At 36.2% G+C, this 17,664-nt stretch overlaps 2 protein-coding genes across 2 annotated transcripts; both read right to left on the bottom strand.

Annotated features, from left to right (window-relative positions):
• Positions 1-1,226: 1,226 nt before the first annotated feature.
• Positions 1,227-7,295, bottom strand: LOC145642826 (tRNA (mnm(5)s(2)U34)-methyltransferase, chloroplastic-like). The gene is made up of 6 exons (XM_081693992.1): positions 7,100-7,295; positions 5,339-5,402; positions 3,762-3,954; positions 3,178-3,251; positions 2,648-2,803; positions 1,227-1,459 (listed from the first exon to the last, which is right to left on the bottom strand). Exons 1-6 carry the CDS (start codon positions 7,293-7,295, stop codon positions 1,336-1,338), a joined length of 807 nt encoding a protein of 268 aa, XP_081550118.1. The 3' UTR covers positions 1,227-1,335.
• A 7,877-nt stretch (positions 7,296-15,172) lies between these two features.
• Positions 15,173-16,957, bottom strand: LOC145642825 (uncharacterized). The gene has a single exon (XM_081693991.1). It carries the CDS (start codon positions 16,955-16,957, stop codon positions 15,173-15,175), a length of 1,785 nt encoding a protein of 594 aa, XP_081550117.1.
• Between the last annotated feature and the right edge of the window lie 707 nt (positions 16,958-17,664).

The raw sequence follows: 17,664 nt of genomic DNA, 5'->3' as shown, positions 1-17,664 counted from the left end.
GTTGTTCATACTTGGTGACTACTATTACTCTACTACTGAATTTTATAAACAAAAGTAAAAATCTATGCATACAAGGAAGGTAATGTTCCTGATGATTTAGATAAGACTAAGTGATTACAATCTATGCATGGATTGTTATCACTTACTATTATGTGTTCAAATACATATCATTTAAAGTCATTTAGATAAGACTAAGTGAATACAACTTCTTCTAAATACATATCTTGCAACTTTCAAACACAATATAATAATACATAATCCAAATATATATTTAGTGCTTCCTAATTAGCATTCTCGATTTGATTAACACCATTAGTCAAAGAGCTTAGTTATGAGTAATTTATATTTACATTTAAAGTCAATGAAAAAAGTTGGAATTTTTAATGACATTAAGTGCATTTTTTTACTTGTGTTTGAACTTTTTGTGTATATATATACCAAGGAGCAGTTATGATTTTATACATAAATAGCTGGTTCAAAATGGTGAATAGAGGTGGTAGCAGTTCTGGAAGGCGTGGACGTAGGCCTTTTCAGAGAGGGTCTCGAGAAATAGTGGCTGAAACGCATGCTTGGTTGAATGACATTACAACGGAATGGGAAGGAACGTATATTAAATTTGTGTTTTCTAAGGCATATCATTCAGAAGGAATTATTGTATGGTTCTTTTTTTAATCTGATTTATATAGTGAATGTTTATTATGAATTAGTGTTTTTTCATTATAATGATAATTAATATTTGAATTGATGCAGAATGTTCCATTGGATTTTGCTAAAGCACACTTTGGTTCATTTCCAAAATCAACCGATGTTATTGTGCAGCTTTACGATACTCGATTTGATGCTCAACTGAAAATTAAGAGACGCGATGACTAACTTATCCAATGTTTTATTAAGAATGGAGTTGCTGCTGTGATTGCCTATTATGAAATCCAAATGAATGAAGGGGCTATTGTAAATTATAACCATGGAAATCCTATAGTATTTGATGTAACATTACAATTGAGTGCTGATTTTTAATATATTTGTGCTATTAGAAGAATAAGCCCAACATATTGGGCTAAGTGAAATAAATATGAATTGAAAGTTTTTAAGAATATTGATATGTTGAATTTTTGGTTTTCTATATAAGGGACAAGTTTTTAAGAATATTGATTAGTTAGAAGTGTGTATTGTTGATTTAAAGTTTATTTATAACATTTGTGTAATTACTATATAATCCAAATATATTTTAAAATAACTTTCAATTAGCACCTAAGGTTTGATTAACAACATGGTGCGCACGCGAGGTGCACCCGACTAGTTAAATAAAAAGTCTTAACTAACAATAATTATTTTTCATCTCTTGAACAAAAATACAAGAACCGGTGCAAGTGGTTTGTTCAACATCTGAATGTGGCTGCAGACCCATTTATCTGCTGGTAACTCAGCTGCAAACGAGCGGACAATTTCATATTCTTCCCTGAATAGAAGAGGAAAAAAAACAATAATATGAGATTACATGTATTTGTAAATGTATACTAATCTGTCGAAAGTAACTTTGAAGAGGCAAAATGGTTTCCATTGATGAATATATTAGCAAAAACAGATGAAGTGTAATTGTATAGTAAAGAAACTAGGCATCGATACTGATGGTTAGGAAGCTTTAAAAAGCGAAAAGGAAAGGGACTCGGCGACATCTATAGTAGTTACAAGTATTGAACAAACAATCAAGCGCAGAGTCTATGTTGTTTTGATTCTTCATTGCTCAAGTACTTGGGTCAAATAATTAACATTATTGGAAATTGACATTTGGTAGTTATTTTTGGAACAAATAAGTACAAACCATTTCACAATATGGCTGAGGCTACATTCTATACTTGGGTCAACTAATCGATACTTGACATGGACGTTAATACTTCACGGTTTATTATGGAACAAAGCTTTGCGAATTGTAGTGTTATCTTCAGCAGAAATATTTGAATGCAGATGCAGATCAAATGCTTTCAATTACTCTGAATGAATACAAAACCGAGAAGGTAGACTCAAATCAAATGCTTTTATTAATAATAACGGTACAGGAAAATCCAATGGTGGGTGATTTGGATATGCAGCACATGGAAGGCAATAGATGAAGAGAGTAGATAATTATGGTCTATAGCTTCTCAAAAGCATATGAGCAAGGTAAGTGTTGGACAGATATAGACTTACTCTTGCAATGACCGAGAGGACGACCCTAGTCCGAAAGCTGAGACAAGTAAATGAGCCAGTGGGGTAGCATCTCAAATGGCAACCAAAATGAAACTAGCAATTTGCTGTACTAGTGACATTCCGTGATAAGATGGAGATTTCCAAGCGTAAAGTGAAAAGAGCTAAATCTAGAGGTGGCAAAAGGGCCATTTGGATTGAGTTTGGATTGGGTTGAATCTAACCAGATACTACATATATACGTACTCCGTATAAGATAAAATAAATACAAATTATTTTAATTTAGAATGGCAACGGGTTGACAAATAACAAAAAGGTTTCTGAAGAGGCACTTTGAAACAACATCATAAAAATATTAAGTGTTCGTAGTAGTTCAACAAAAACACTTAGAATTGCCATAGGTTGCTCCATTTTCCACCCTCTATATCACTTAAAAAGTTAAAATTACTAATAGAAGCATTACCTTCCACCAGGGTGTCCAACATAAGCAACAACACTAATAATTCCTCCAGGAAGTAATAATTCCTTTGCTGCCTTGAGTGCTAGCAAGGTTGTGGCTGAATTTGTGATTAATCCCTTGTCACCTCCAGGAAGGTAGCCCAAATTGAATGCAACAAGCCTAAAGTAAAGTACAAAGCCATTCAAGCATTGTTTAGTAAGAGCTCCAATCTTCATTGGCAATTTTATTAAAAAAAAAGAAATAAACAATAATAATAATAAAAAGAAAAAAGAAAAAAGAAAAAAAAAAAAAAAGTGAAAAAAGAAAAGAAAAGAAGATGATAATTTTAACAATATGCCAGCCAGGCCATTTTTAACATGCACAAAGTATTACATTAATTGATATGGCTAGTAATACAAAAATATCACGGTAACATAAATGGTAGTTAATTATTAATATAGGTACGAGATGGAGAGCTGAATATATAGTTTCAATATTTGAACATCGATTTTGACTAATACAACACATAAATGCATACTGTCTGCAGAGACTACCTCACAGAGATATTCTTAGGAAGCACATCCACCATTCTACTGTGACAAGTTGAAAATAGCTTCACATATCTTCTCTGCATAAAGGATTGAGTGAATATCACAATGCTATAGCAGTTCTCGTGATAATTGAACAGCATTTAATAATGCATTTGAAGCAGAAGCAAACATGAAAGGCACATACATAAACTAAACCAACACTTAATAAGCACTATATAAATTGGATTAATGACAAGCTTCATTTGCATTAATGACAAGCTTCTTTCTGGCTTTCTACTGGACATAATTAGAATCAAAGACTAGAACTTTGCTGTGTGTAAATCAGATGAACACAATCTATATCAAACCAATGACAAGGAAAAAAGTAGGTTTAGTTTCCTATCAAACAGCTGATACAAGTTCAAACTACAAATAAAATGAGTATAGAGAGAAAATTAAAAGAAATATAATGATTTTCTCTAATGACAGCTAGCACTACCCAAGATAAGAGTTTAAATTGTAGACAACTGCACTAATGAGGAGGTGCTTATAGTTTGCAATCAACAAGAAAAGAGCAAATGAAAGCAACCAAAGCAATGTAATCATACCTGGTTTGGATCAAGTGATTGGTCAAGTAAGGATGAAGTATTCTGTACAGCATCTTCCTGAATATCCATCCCATATACGCACCCTTTAGCTTCATCATCTACCACCAACTTGGCCAATGCCAGGGTATCATTGCCATTACCACAAGTAGCATCAACAACAGAATCACCCTTTTGAACCACGAGTTTCCATATCCTATTTTAAGATGATATATTAGCACATGAAAAATGTAAATGGTCATAGTTCAGCAAAAAAATGAAAGCACACACACTCTCAATAAGAGGTCCCAAAGTTCACTAATGAAATAATAGCCTAAAATTGATATTTGAAAGCTTACACGATATACATTTCAGAAGTGATGAAAAATATTATATACTTCCTCCGTTCCATTAATATTGCAACAATGGACTTTTTGCACTATTCATCACTCTTGTTTGACCATATAATTTGAGTTATACGTTAAGCAAAATATAGTCAAGTGGGATCTTGTTGGATTCGTCTCATATAATACTTTCACAATATCAACTTTTTATAATTTTTACTTTTACACAATAATAGATATTTAGCATATAAAAGGTGTTTCGGGATGCGTAATTTCCTCCTTGTTGCAATATTAACAGAACGGAGGAAGTATTTTTTAGGAAATTTTAATTTTTACCACCTTCAAAAACGACTTTTTTGCTTTTACTACCTACATAAAAAAAAATTAATAAAAAAAAATTAATAATAATAATAATAATAATAATAAAAATTATTTTACCACCAATAAAATTTCCAAAAATTGGATTTCACCACCAACTAACGGATTCCGTCCATGAATCCGTTAGTAGGGCCCACCTTTTTGATGTTTCCTCTTCATCTCCCCCGATCTTCCATGTCAACCAGCCGGCAGCAGAATCAACTCACCTCGGTTGGTTAATATTTCGAGTGGGGCTAGGGACGATCGGAATTTGGTGTTGGCTAAGGAGGAGGTCGGAATTAGGTGGTGGTTAAGGTTTAGGAGAGTGCAAAATTTGGTGGTGGTTAGGGTTTAGGAGAGTGCAAAATTTGGTGGTGGCTAGGGTTTTATGAGTGGTCAGAATCCGGTAGGAGGGGGCTTTATGGGTGTTTTTTATGCGGTGCGGTGGCTGGTGCATTGTGGGTGTGGTGGCTAGTGCGTTGTGGGTACGGTGGCTGTGCGGTGTTTGTGTGCGTTGTGTGGTGGTTGTGGCTGTGCGGTGGGCGGTTGCTGTTGTGTTGCGAGTTGGTGGTGGGGTTGGTAGCCGGTTCGGTGGTGGGGCTGGTAGTCGACTCGGCGGTGGCTAGATGTCGGTTGGTGGCTGGGTTTCTTTTTTTACCAATAATATGGTAACATGTGTATATGGTAGGCCCCACTAACGGATTTATAAACGGAATCCGTTAGTTGGAGGTGATTGGTGGTAAAAGTCAACTTTCATTTTTTAATGAGGTGGTAAAATAAAACCTTTTTTTATGTAGGTTGTAAAAGCAAATAAGTCGTTTTTTGGAGGTTGTAAAAATCAAAATTGTCTTTGGCATAGGTGTAGAAGCATGGGTAACAGAACTTAGGTCAAATACCTACAAATGAGCAACTTCAGTTGCCTTTTTCTGGCCAAACATATAGCCCTTCAAAACATCATCTAACTCTGCAAGGAATCATTGAATACATAAATATATGACATTTTTTATTGAATCATTGAATACATCATCTAACTCTGCAAGGAATCATTCAACATAAATAGCATATGACGCAAGATCAAGGGAAATATATGACATTGTGGGGACTAGGGAAGATCGAAAGAGTCAAGAAAATCAAGGAAGAAATAACAACATTAATCCAAAGTTCTCTACTAGCAATAACTTTAACTTGTGTCTATGACTAACGGTAGCTCATCATCTTGTAAAAGTGTTAACACACTTATAATGCTCATTTCCATTAAAATTTTTAAAAAATCAAATTGACATGTCTCATTATGGTTATCAAATTTGTTCTCTTAATAGTATATGGGGCCGTTTGGTTCACTAAACTAGAATAGCTCGGTATGGAACCTCATACCAATCCCATATTAGTATAGAATTCTCCTGCCAGATTGTATTTCAAGTGTTCAAAAAAGTAAGGACGTTAACATTTAAAGCTAACATTTTAGTGTTCCCAACATGTGAAAATTCTATCGGGGATACAAGGAATGTTACCTAAAGGGTATCAATTCTTTATTTCTTTTTGTGAGACTAATCACGACATCTATTACTTGGCTTTGACATGTTCTCACAAATTTTTTCAAGATACTAAGCCATCAAGTTATATCCTCTACATTTTTCTTAGTTCCAATTGCTGATTAGCCATTGTAAGCCTCTTTTATTCAAACATATTACGAAGTACAAATCAACTTACACTGAGTTTAATTTAAAGTTGGCAAAGTTTTGAATATAATTTGCTTATAGCATCAGAACTCCACCCAAAACACATAAGCAAGGCCTCAAAAGAGAGCATGTTTGAAAATAAACAAAATCTTAGTAACGGTAGATACAACTTAAATTAGACGAATAGACAAATAGACAGTTAGACAGCCCCTGAACCATTAGAATAGCCTAATGAAGTTTTAATGAAAATTTGACTTCTGCAACATGGAGCAAAAAGTTTATAAGTTTGGTGTTTACAATCCATTCACTCCTATGGATGTCATCTAGTTTAGTTGGTAAAGTCTTGGGGGCCGTATCTGAGATCAAATCTCATCTATACCATAGATCATTGTGACTCATTAAAAATAAAATTATCAGTGTAATTATTAGTCTCAATCTCAAGAACACTCTAAAACAATACAACTAAAACCAATCATACTATTGCAAGAAATAAATACTCCATAGATAATAATTCCTCGATTTTTTTTTTTTTAAATTGTCACATTGGAAATTTCATACTTACCAATAAACATTTTGTATGATTAATATCTCTGATTATATGTTAATTAAAGTAATAAATATATGTTAATTAAAGTAATAAAAAGTTCTGTAAGAAAAATGATACGAGTATTTAGAAGGTATAAATTGAGACGAATTAACAAATAACAAGATTTCAAGTGACTATTATATAATTAATGTATAAATCACAAAAGAGGGTCAAATGAGTATGTATAAATAGTGCAAAATTCCAGTGCAATTAAAAAAGAACGGATTAAGTATTTCACAAACACATAACAGACTATGATTACCCGAAACACCCAGTTCCAAAAATCAAAAGTACAACAATATAAGACGAAACAACAAACAAAACAAAATAAAAGTGCATTAATGTTGAACAAATAACTGATAAATCGAAAGGGAGGAAAGAAAGTAGAAGTTTTACCAGAAAGATTGGGGACAAAATCAGAGGAAACATTGGTTGAAGACGATGATGATAGTGTTCTACCTTCAAGTGAGAATGCCTGAGATTGTTTTCTTATCCACAAACAGGGAAATGACAAGTTGAAGGGGTTTTGGCGAGCAAAAAAGAGCGGAGTAGGAAGAGGTAAAGGATGCAGCAGACTCCGGAATATTAACATCTTTCTCAATTCTCAATACTACTATTTGTCTGCCACAACAAAAGTGGAAATACAAGAAAATCGATTAGCTATGATAGGGTTTTTTTTTTTTTTTTTTTTTCTTTTTTTGGTAATTGTACAACTTGAGAAGGATAATTTGGGGATAGTGAAATTTATCACCCAAGAGGTCATTTCACTTTATATATAGGATATAACTGATACGAGTAGTTGGTGTATTAAGGGATATATTGGTAATTCCGCAATCAAATTAGGGGTAAATATGTACTCGTAATAAGTAATTGAAATCCTTGTCTTAATGAAATCCTAAATTATTACTCTGTATTAAAATAGTACAGATTACTACTCGTAATTTAGTAATGTATGACAACATTACACGTTGATCGATGGAGTTAATGTTAATTTTACATCACTAATTTTGCTTCTATTATTATCTAATGCCTCGAGGGCGCTCGTTAGCTTTTGTCATCTGATAACTACTTAATTTATAAATTTATAAGTTGTTTCGGACATAAACTTAGCCTCATGTGTTTTTATTGATATATTAGTATTAGTAAATTAGAGTATTTCTATTTTAAAAAAAAATTAGGGTTATTTTTGTTCATAAAGAGATCATGATGATGTGCTTAAGTGAAGGAGGAAGAAAGTAAAAATCACTGACATTTGGTATATTTGTTTTGATGGGTTTTTATTATTGATTTTCATGGTTAAGGTGATAACCAATTTACATTACTTAGTACCTACATTATTTATTATTGTTGATTGTAAATTTGATGGTTTTTATAGAATTGTTTGATACGGTGCATATGTAATTATTCACAAGGCAACATTAGTCAAAGTAAGTCAAGTGAATAGTACAGAAAATACTAATGGAGGACTTATAGATTATGGAGGAAGTTTTATACTTTTAGTTAGTACAATACACTTTATTTAATCTTAGCTTGATTAGTACTCATGAAGCCATTAATATGGTAACAAATACTCTTTCGTCGAGTACCAAATGCATTACGTACATATAGTCATAAACAGAGAGTGAGGGATAGCTCAAGTGGTTAGAGCTTCCCTCCCGATTTCAGGAGATCCTGGGATCGATTCTCACCCCCGCCGTTGTGGCTCTCTAAACACCATAAAAACATATAGTCATAAACAAAAAAAAGGAAAATTTTGACAAGGACTAATCTTTAAGCAATTTGGTGTATTAGTATCAGAAAGATTTTGTTATGAAATAGAACCTTTTTTGGGACTTTGAATTTGATTGAGGAACAATGCAAAGCTAAATGAGAAAGCAATTAAAAATGAACAAAATAAAACACACAAGATTTATAGTGGTTCACTCAAAATGAGCTACATCCACTTTTGGGGAGATTGGAGCTTGTATTACTCTTCAATGGAGGTAGAATTACAATGGAGAAAGATGGTGTTCTTTGTGAGCTAATTTAAGGTCTAAGTCTCACTTGTGTTTCTCTCTCATACTCTCTAAAATGAAAAACAAGAGTATATATAGTGCAAGATGAATCGACGGTTAAGATTACATCCCGAGCAAAATAAGAAGAAATCGCAGCGCTGGAACAGGGGCTCGAAGGTTCGACCGAACCTACCCAGAGTTCGGTTGAACTTAGTGTGGTTCGGTCACACCTCCATAGGTTCGACCGAACCTACTCTAGAAATCAAAAGGGCATCAGTTCTGCCAAAAGGTTCGACCGAACCTATTAAATGGTTCGGTCGAACTCCCCCTGCGCGAACAACACTTCTTTAAACAGTCATAACTCCCTCGATTCTTAACCAAATCAAGCTTATGACCAGTCGTTGGAAAGCTCTTGAGAATAGCTATCACCTCCAACTTGAATCATCTCAATATCACTTCTAGATCTTGAGATATGCTCATTTTAAGTCAGCCCTTTCCATGCTTCTTTGCTTAAAGCTCCAAACACCATAATACTAAAGCATATATCAACATGGAGCATTCGAGGCACACATATAACAATTCTCCACCTTGACTCGCAATCCTCCACACTTCCTCTTAACTATTAATCATCAACAATGAAGCTCCATCCCCAAACAAGCCCTTTAAGGGCTTACATCGAACATAAAGAGAGACCAACTAAGTCCACGCACAAAGTGAACTTAGTTGTAGGCAAAGATTTTGTCAACATGTCCGCGGGATTCTCCTCGGTACCAATCTTTTTCAAGAGTAACTCTTTCTTTGCAATCACATCTCAAACGAAGTTGTACTTAACATCAATGTGCTTGGTTCGTTTATAAAATGTGTTTTGGTTCTTGGCTAAGTGAATTGCACTTTGGCTATCACCAAAAACGGACACCAAGCTTGAATATGAACTAAACTCACCCACTACACCCTTAAGCCACTTTGCTTCCTTGAATGCATCGGTAATGGCCATGAACTCGGCTTCCGTAGTTGAAAGAGCTACAACATCTTGTAGCGAAGATTGCCAACTCACGGCCGTACCACCCAAAGTAAAAACATAACCGGATGTAGATTTCCGATCATCCAAGTCTCCTCCATAATCCGAATCACAATAGCCAAAAAGTCCGTTTGCATCCCTTCCAAATTCAAGGCAAACGTTTGAGATTCCTTTCAAGTACCTCAACAACCACTTCACGGCTTCCCAATGGACCTTTCCCGGTCTTGACATATACCGGCTCACCATGCTCACCGCATGAGCTATATCCGGTCTTGAACATACCATGGCATACATCACACTTCCAACCGCACTTGTGTACGGAATGTGAGCCATATCTTTCTCTTCTTCTTTGGATTGAAGACAAAGCTCTTTTGAGAGCTTAAAGTGAGAACCCAATGGAGTGGACACGGGTTTTGCATGCATCATGGAGAAACGCTCAAGCACCTTCTCTATGTATCTTCTTTGACTAAGATACAATACATCCGCACTCCTATCACGAATGATCTCCATACCAAGAATCTTCTTGGCTTCACCGAGATCTTTCATATCAAACTCACTACTTAACAACCTTTTCAAGTTGTTAACCTCAATCATATTCTTGCAAGCCACCAACATATCATCTACATATAAGAGTAAGTAGATAAAGGAACCACCTTCAAGTTCTTTGAAGTAAACACAACTATCAAATGAACTCCTTGTGAACTCATGTGCCAACATGAACGAATCAAATCGTTTGTACCATTGCCTTGGAGATTGCTTCAAACCATACAAGGACTTCACAAGACGGCATACATGATCTTCCTTTCCAACCACCTCAAACCCTTCCGGTTGTCTCATGTAGATCTCTTCCTCCAATTCACCATGGAGAAATGCGGTCTTCACATCAAGTTGGTGTAGCTCCAAGTCTTCAATAGCTACCAAGGCAAGCAACACCCTTATGGATGAGTGTTTCACAACCGGTGAGAAAACTTCATGAAAGTCAATGCCTTCAATTTGCGTGAAACCCTTTGCAACAACTCTTGCCTTGTAGATAGGACCGCCCGATTCCGGTGTACCTTCTTTCTTCTTATACACCCACTTGCACCCAACAATTCTCTTGCCTTTTGGTGCACAACATAGCTCCCAAGTATTGTTCTTACTCAAAGATTCCATCTCTTGCTTCATGGATATTAACCACTTACCGGCATCGGATTGAGACATTGCTTCTTTAAAGGAGCATGGATCATCATTGTTGGTCTCAACTTGACTTGCAACGGTGAGAGCATATTGGACATAATCACACTCCTCGATGTATCTACTTGGAGGCTTGATTTGTCTTTTTGCTCTCTCTTCGGCAATGGACTTCTTTTGGGTTTGGGGTGTTGCTTCACGAGGTCTCCTTGGAGAGGGACCATCTTCATGATGTGGATGCTCATCATCAAGCTCCACCTCCTCCTCAGTATCATGGTGTGTACCTACATCATCATTACATATAGAAATCTCCTTTTCGGGAGCAATCATACATGTTTCATCAAAGACTACATCTCTAGAAGTTATAACTCTTCTAGATTGGGTACACCATACTCTATAACCCTTAACACCTAAACCATAGCCTATAAAAATACATTTTTTAGCTCTAGGTTCAAGTTTACCATCATTTACATGAATAAAAGCCGGACAACCAAATACTTTCAAAGTAGAATAATCAACGGGTTTTCCGTACCATACCTCTTGTGGTGACTTGAAGTTAAGGGCCGAGTGAGGAGAGCGATTCACCAAGTAACAAGCCGTTGACACGGCTTCCGCCCAAAAAGATTTCCCCATATTTGCTTGTGAGAGCATACACCTTGCTCTCTCTAGGAGAGTTCTATTCATCCTCTCCGCAACCCCATTTTGTTGAGGTCTACCCACACAAGTTCGATGTCGCACAATGCCATTCTTGGAACAATACTTTGTGAACTTCTTTTCAACAAACTCTAGACCATTATCGGTCCTCAAGGTCTTGATTCTTTTCTCGGTCTTCTTCTCAATCATGGTCTTCCAATCAAGGAAAACATCAAATACATCATCTTTATGCTTGATGAAGAATGACCAAACTTTCCTAGAAAAATCATCAACCATAGTGAGCAAATAATTGCAACCACCAATAGAAGGGACTTTAGAAGGACCCCACAAATCCGAATGGATGTAGTCAAGAATCCCTTTGGTGTTGTGAATTGCGGGTTTGAAGCTAACCCGCTTATGTTTACCATACACACAATGCTCACAAAAGCCAAGGTTCCCAAGCTTCAAGCTTCCAAAACGACCTTGCTTACAAAGCTCCGACATACCGTGTTCCCCCATATGGCCAAGTCTCGAATGCCATAACTTGGTCTCACTATCACTCATAGTACCCGTGGAAACATTTGCCGAGCCAACCATGGTGGATCCTTGTAATGTATACAAGCTACCCACTTTTGAACCTTTCATCAACACAAGAGCACCTTTGACAATCTTCAAAACTCCACCTTCCGCTATGTACTTGCACCCATTAGTGTCAAGGGTGCCAAGAGATATCAAATTCTTCTTGAGCTCCGGAACATGACGAACTTTAGTTAAGGTTCTCACAACACCGTCAAACATTTTGATGGCGACCGTCCCAATTCCAATCACTTTGCAAGTAGCATTGTTTCCCATTGTGACATTACCTCCATTATACTCCTCATAAGAGCTAAAGAGATCCTTGTTGGGGGTCATATGAAAAGAGCAACCCGAATCTAAAATCCATTCATCCTTTCCCTTGAATTTCCCATGAGTGGCAACCAATGCACCACTATCACTATCGGTGTCAACATAACTAGCCTCGGCGGTAGTTTGAGAGTCTTTGCCCTTTGTGTTCTTAGCATCACCATTTCCCAATTGTTTCTTTTGCCACTTCCAACATTCCGTTTTAATGTGGCCCTTAATGCGACAATAATTGCAAGTCTTGTTACGATTAGGATTCGGTTTCTTTGACTTAGACCGACCCTTATTCTTCCCCCCATTACCATTACTAGTAGAACCCTTTTCAAAGGTTCTACCTCTCACAAACAAACCATCATTGGAGTTATTAGATGATTTAGAAATTAATTGATTATCAATTAAGTCCCTTTGGGTCAAAGCATCTCTAACATCATCTATACTCAAGTCATCTCTACCATACAAGATAGTTTCACGAAAATGCTTGTAAGAAGGTGGTAATGAACATAACAAGTAAATTGCAAGATCTTCATCATCCAATGTCACATCAATATTTTGAAGATCCATGACAATCGAGAAAAATTCATCTAAATGAGACTTAAGTGAATTACCTTCCTCAAGGCGGAGATCATAGAGTCTACTCTTGAGTAGTAGACGGTTGGTGACACTCTTTGCCATGTAAAGAGACTCCAACTTTGTCCATAGCTCCTCCGCGGTAGTTTCATTGGCAACTTCCCTCAATACTTCGTTCGAGAGACAAAGTTGTATAGCGGACAAAGCCTTCAAGTCAATCTCTTCCCACTTTTCTTCCGTCATGGTTAACGGTTTTTCTTCTTTCCCATCAAGGGCCTTGTGCACACCATTTTGTATCAAAATAGCTTTCATCTTTAATTTCCAAAGGCCAAAATTAATTGACCTATCAAACTTCTCAATGTCTAGCTTCATTGTTGGCATGAGTACTCAATACTCAAAACAAGAAATCAAACAATCAACCCCAAAAACAACCTAAGCTCTTGATACCAATTGTTATGAAATAGAACCTTTTTTGGGACTTTGAATTTGATTGAGGAACAATGCAAAGCTAAATGAGAAAGCAATTAAAAATGAACAAAATAAAACACAAAAGATTTATAGTGGTTCACTCAAAATGAGCTACATCCACTTTTGGGGAGATTGGAGCTTGTATTACTCTTCAATGGAGGAAGAATTACAATGGAGAAAGATGGTGTTCTTGGTGAGCTAATTTAAGGTCTAAGTCTCACTTGTGTTTCTCTCTCATACTCTCTAAAATGAAAAACAAGAGTATATATAGTGCAAGATGAATCGACGGTTAAGATTACATCCCGAGCAAAATAAGAAGAAATCGCAGCGCTGGAACAGGGGCTCGAAGGTTCGACCGAACCTACCCAGAGTTCGGTCGAACTTAGTGTGGTTCGGTCACACCTCCATAGGTTCGACCGAACCTACTCTAGAAATCAAAAGGGCAACAGTTCTGCCAAAAGGTTCGACCGAACCTATTAAATGGTTCGGTCGAACTCCCCCTGCGCGGACAACACTTTTTTAAACAGTCATAACTCCCTCGATTCTTAACCAAATCAAGCTTATGACCAGTCGTTGGAAAGCTCTTGAGAATAGCTATCACCTCCAACTTGAATCATCTCAATATCACTTCTAGATCTTGAGATATGCTCATTTTAAGTCAGCCCTTTCCATGCTTCTTTGCTTAAAGCTCCAAACACCATAATACTAAAGCATATATCAACATGGAGCATTCGAGGCACACATATAACAGATTTTCAACAAAACTCAAGGTAACACTAAAATTTCATTAATTTGGCCGAGGACTACTACTGTTATACATGTTAATCATCTGAACTCGCGCAGAAATGCTCAACTAGAATATCTTGAAGCAGATTCTAGTTTCGAAGCTACAATTTCTAATCACAAGACCAATATCATTCATATCATTGTTTCACCAAACCTAGGTAGCACCATCAGTTTGATTTCTTCCAGTGAATGAAGGAATTGAAGCACGGGAAGAAGGAAATAACACGGTTTCAAAAAAGCTAATGCTAAATGCACCGAGCAATCTCCAGGCTATTCTGAAAAGTATTAAACACGGCTGAGATTGGGCTATTCAGAATGGAACGAACGCTGCACCTAACTGCCAACACCAAACCAGATGGCTGCAATGCTAGATGGAAGTGATCAGCCTCCTACTCTTTGCAGAAATGCCTGGACCTTAATTGGTAGTCACACTCCAAATTCCACTGTTATAACTGTTAACTGTATCCGAAATATTTGCAAGCTTTAATTACTAAAGAAGCAAAGGTCTTGCAGGAAATCACTTTTGATTTCTTTTGCCCTCTGTCAAAAAAAAAAAGGTACAAATACTGTAGATACACAAGAAATTGCAGGACCAATAAAATGCAATAACCAAAAAAGTTCATCAGGTAACTAATAAACAGAAAACTTTCATTTAAGAGTCTAGCTCATCAAACTACATCACATAGCCGTCAACCAGATGTTACAGCAACATTTAACTACAAACGAGAAGAATTCACCAATATAGTTTCTCAATTTTGGATAAATTTGAATTGCTAATCAGAACAGCAAGACTATAACGAGACAAAAAGGAGACAATTTAGAACGAAGTGTTCCACTAAAACAGTCAGAACCTAAGCAACTAGCAGTGTTTCGCCTCCTCCTATCTTTACAAAAACAATGTTGGTAGAAATCAGTCTCACAATTATGCTAAAACTAGACCATCAAGGGTATGTTGCCTTGGGGCACGATGATCATTTGTCTTTCCTTTAATGACTGCTGAATTTTGTTGGAGCAAACATCATTCTCTTGCTTTCTTAGATCTCTGACTGCTGCTAGGATTTTATCATCGTAGGCATCATTCTCTTCTTTTCTATCTTCTTCGATATCTGCCAAGTTTTCTTTGTCACAAGCCACATTTGCTGCCTCGCTGGCCTGATCTTTGCTCTGATAATGAGCCCTCATATGTCCACCCAAAGCTTGGCCTGAACGAAAATCTTTGTCACACATCAGACATTTGTGCTTCTTCCATCTCTTCTTCTTATCATTGTCGTGGTTCCATCTCTTCTTCATTTTGTTATCCCCATCTTCGACACCATCTTTCTCACCAAGCGTAATGTCAGTACTGGTGTTTGCATTCATGTGTGCTTGGTTTTCCAAACGACAAAGCCTCTGACAGTGCAAACGATGGCCTCCCAAAGACTGATATGACAGGAAACTCTTGCTGCAGATACTGCAGATATGCTTCTGGCACTTTTCGGAGGAAGAATTTTCCATTGCTGATTCACTAGCTCTTGAATTACATTTATCAGGTGTTTGATCAGCAACTCCTACATCCTCATGCTTCTTTTCTCCAATCACAGGATCACTGCAATTTGGACTCAATTTATCAACCATTGTATCTGCTTCCAAAACCCCTCTAGTATCATCACTGATTTTGGCATCAAACAACACAGATTCCTGCTCATTATGAACACTAGGTCCACTTCCAACATGATCATGATTTGTTGGACCACAAATTCTTAAATTCGACTCATCATACATTCGATCACTAACATCAACAGACTCATACTTCGTTTCTTCAGCAGCAGGAACACATGTAATAGCATTCGAATTACTAAACAATGTTCCATCCACAAGAACCCCAATAGTCCCATCCTTAATTCCAGCATCATACAGCAGCATATCAGATTGAATCTCAACATCAGAAACAGGTCCATGTTCAATATTCTCAGGCTGATTCAAAGACAACCCACAATCAAAACCCTGAAATTCTTTTCTGTTCTCATTTACAGAATCACCCCCACTTCTCAAAACATCAACATATGACCCTAAATCAACAGCAGCAGCGCACTCGGCCACATGATCATCACCATTATCACCATTACTAACAGAGTTAATAGGCAATCTAGGTTCTATTTTTACTGAAGCATCATTATTATCAGAAACATGATCAACAGAATAAAACCCACCCTTAGAAAGCATCAACAAAGAAGCAGCAATATCTAATAATTCTTCATCATCAGTAACAGCAGAATTTGAGCCATACAAACTACACCAAGAAGTGCTATTAGAGCAATTAGTTTTATCTGTATACCTTCTTCCTGATCTTTTCTTTCGAGGCGTCTCCGGCTGCTTCATTAGTTCTTGCTCCAACAATCCCTCATTGACAGAACAATCCTCAAATTCAGCCTCAGATTTTCTCTTTGAATGACATCTCAAATGCCCAAACACAGCTCTAGCAGACTTAAACCCTTTTCCACATAATTTGCAGACGAATTTTCTGCCATTGTTGTACATTTCAGAGGATACCCACGAAGATTTTATGGAAAATTCTCGCAATTTACTACTCAAATGATGATTTTTTCCAATACCCAGTTGAATTTTGTGTACATTTTCTGAATTTTTTGATGAATCTAAGGGTAGAAGTTGATCTCTGACAGACCCTTCTTTTGCACTGATTTTCTGTAAAGACTTCTTTTTGATATCTTTCTTCTTCATTTTTGAAGTTCTTGGAATCAAAAATAACTCAGAAAAATTAAACAAAGTGATTAATTTTTCAGAAAGATCAGAATGAAATTCTTGGCTCTAACGGGAGGAACAGAGGATACCCAGAAAAGGGTTTGAAAAATCAGAAAAGATTTGAGTTGGGTATTATTTCAGAGGAAGTAAATTCTTGGGTAATAACAAAAATTGGAAGCAAATAAAATCTGGGTTTTGATTCATTTGATAATTTGAAGAGGAAAATCCCAAGAAAAAAGGAGAAGGGTTTCTAGTTTAGTGTAAGAAAAGAGTGAACGTTGGAAGTGAGTGTCAGAAGAGAGGGTGAAAAACTTAAGCTAAGTCGATCAAGTACTCGGCGTCTTTTGATGATACTATGTTGTTGTTATAGGGTATTTCATATTTGGGAGGGAGACTTGTGCATGAAAGTATATAGTGGATTACTGGTACTTTTATTGGGTCAAGGGTCCATAGTTTATGACTCACCTTATTTTTGCTGAATTGAAATTATTTTTGCTGAATTGAAATTATTTTTGCTGAATGAAATTATTTTTTTGCTAAAATTGATACTCCGTATTATATTACTTTCTTTAAGTTTACGGATTTTTTTTAATTGAAATTATTTTTATTGAACTAAAATTATTTTTGCTAAACTGAACTAATTTTTATTGAACTTAAATTAATTTTGCTGAATTGAAATTATTTTT

Source organism: Chenopodium album, chromosome 8, assembly GCF_948465745.1.
Source record: "Chenopodium album chromosome 8, dcCheAlbu1.1, whole genome shotgun sequence".
NCBI classification, from domain to species: Eukaryota; Viridiplantae; Streptophyta; class Magnoliopsida; order Caryophyllales; family Amaranthaceae; genus Chenopodium; species Chenopodium album.
Note: the sequence above shows the minus strand (reverse complement) of the source record. Positions and strands in the feature narration are given on the sequence as shown.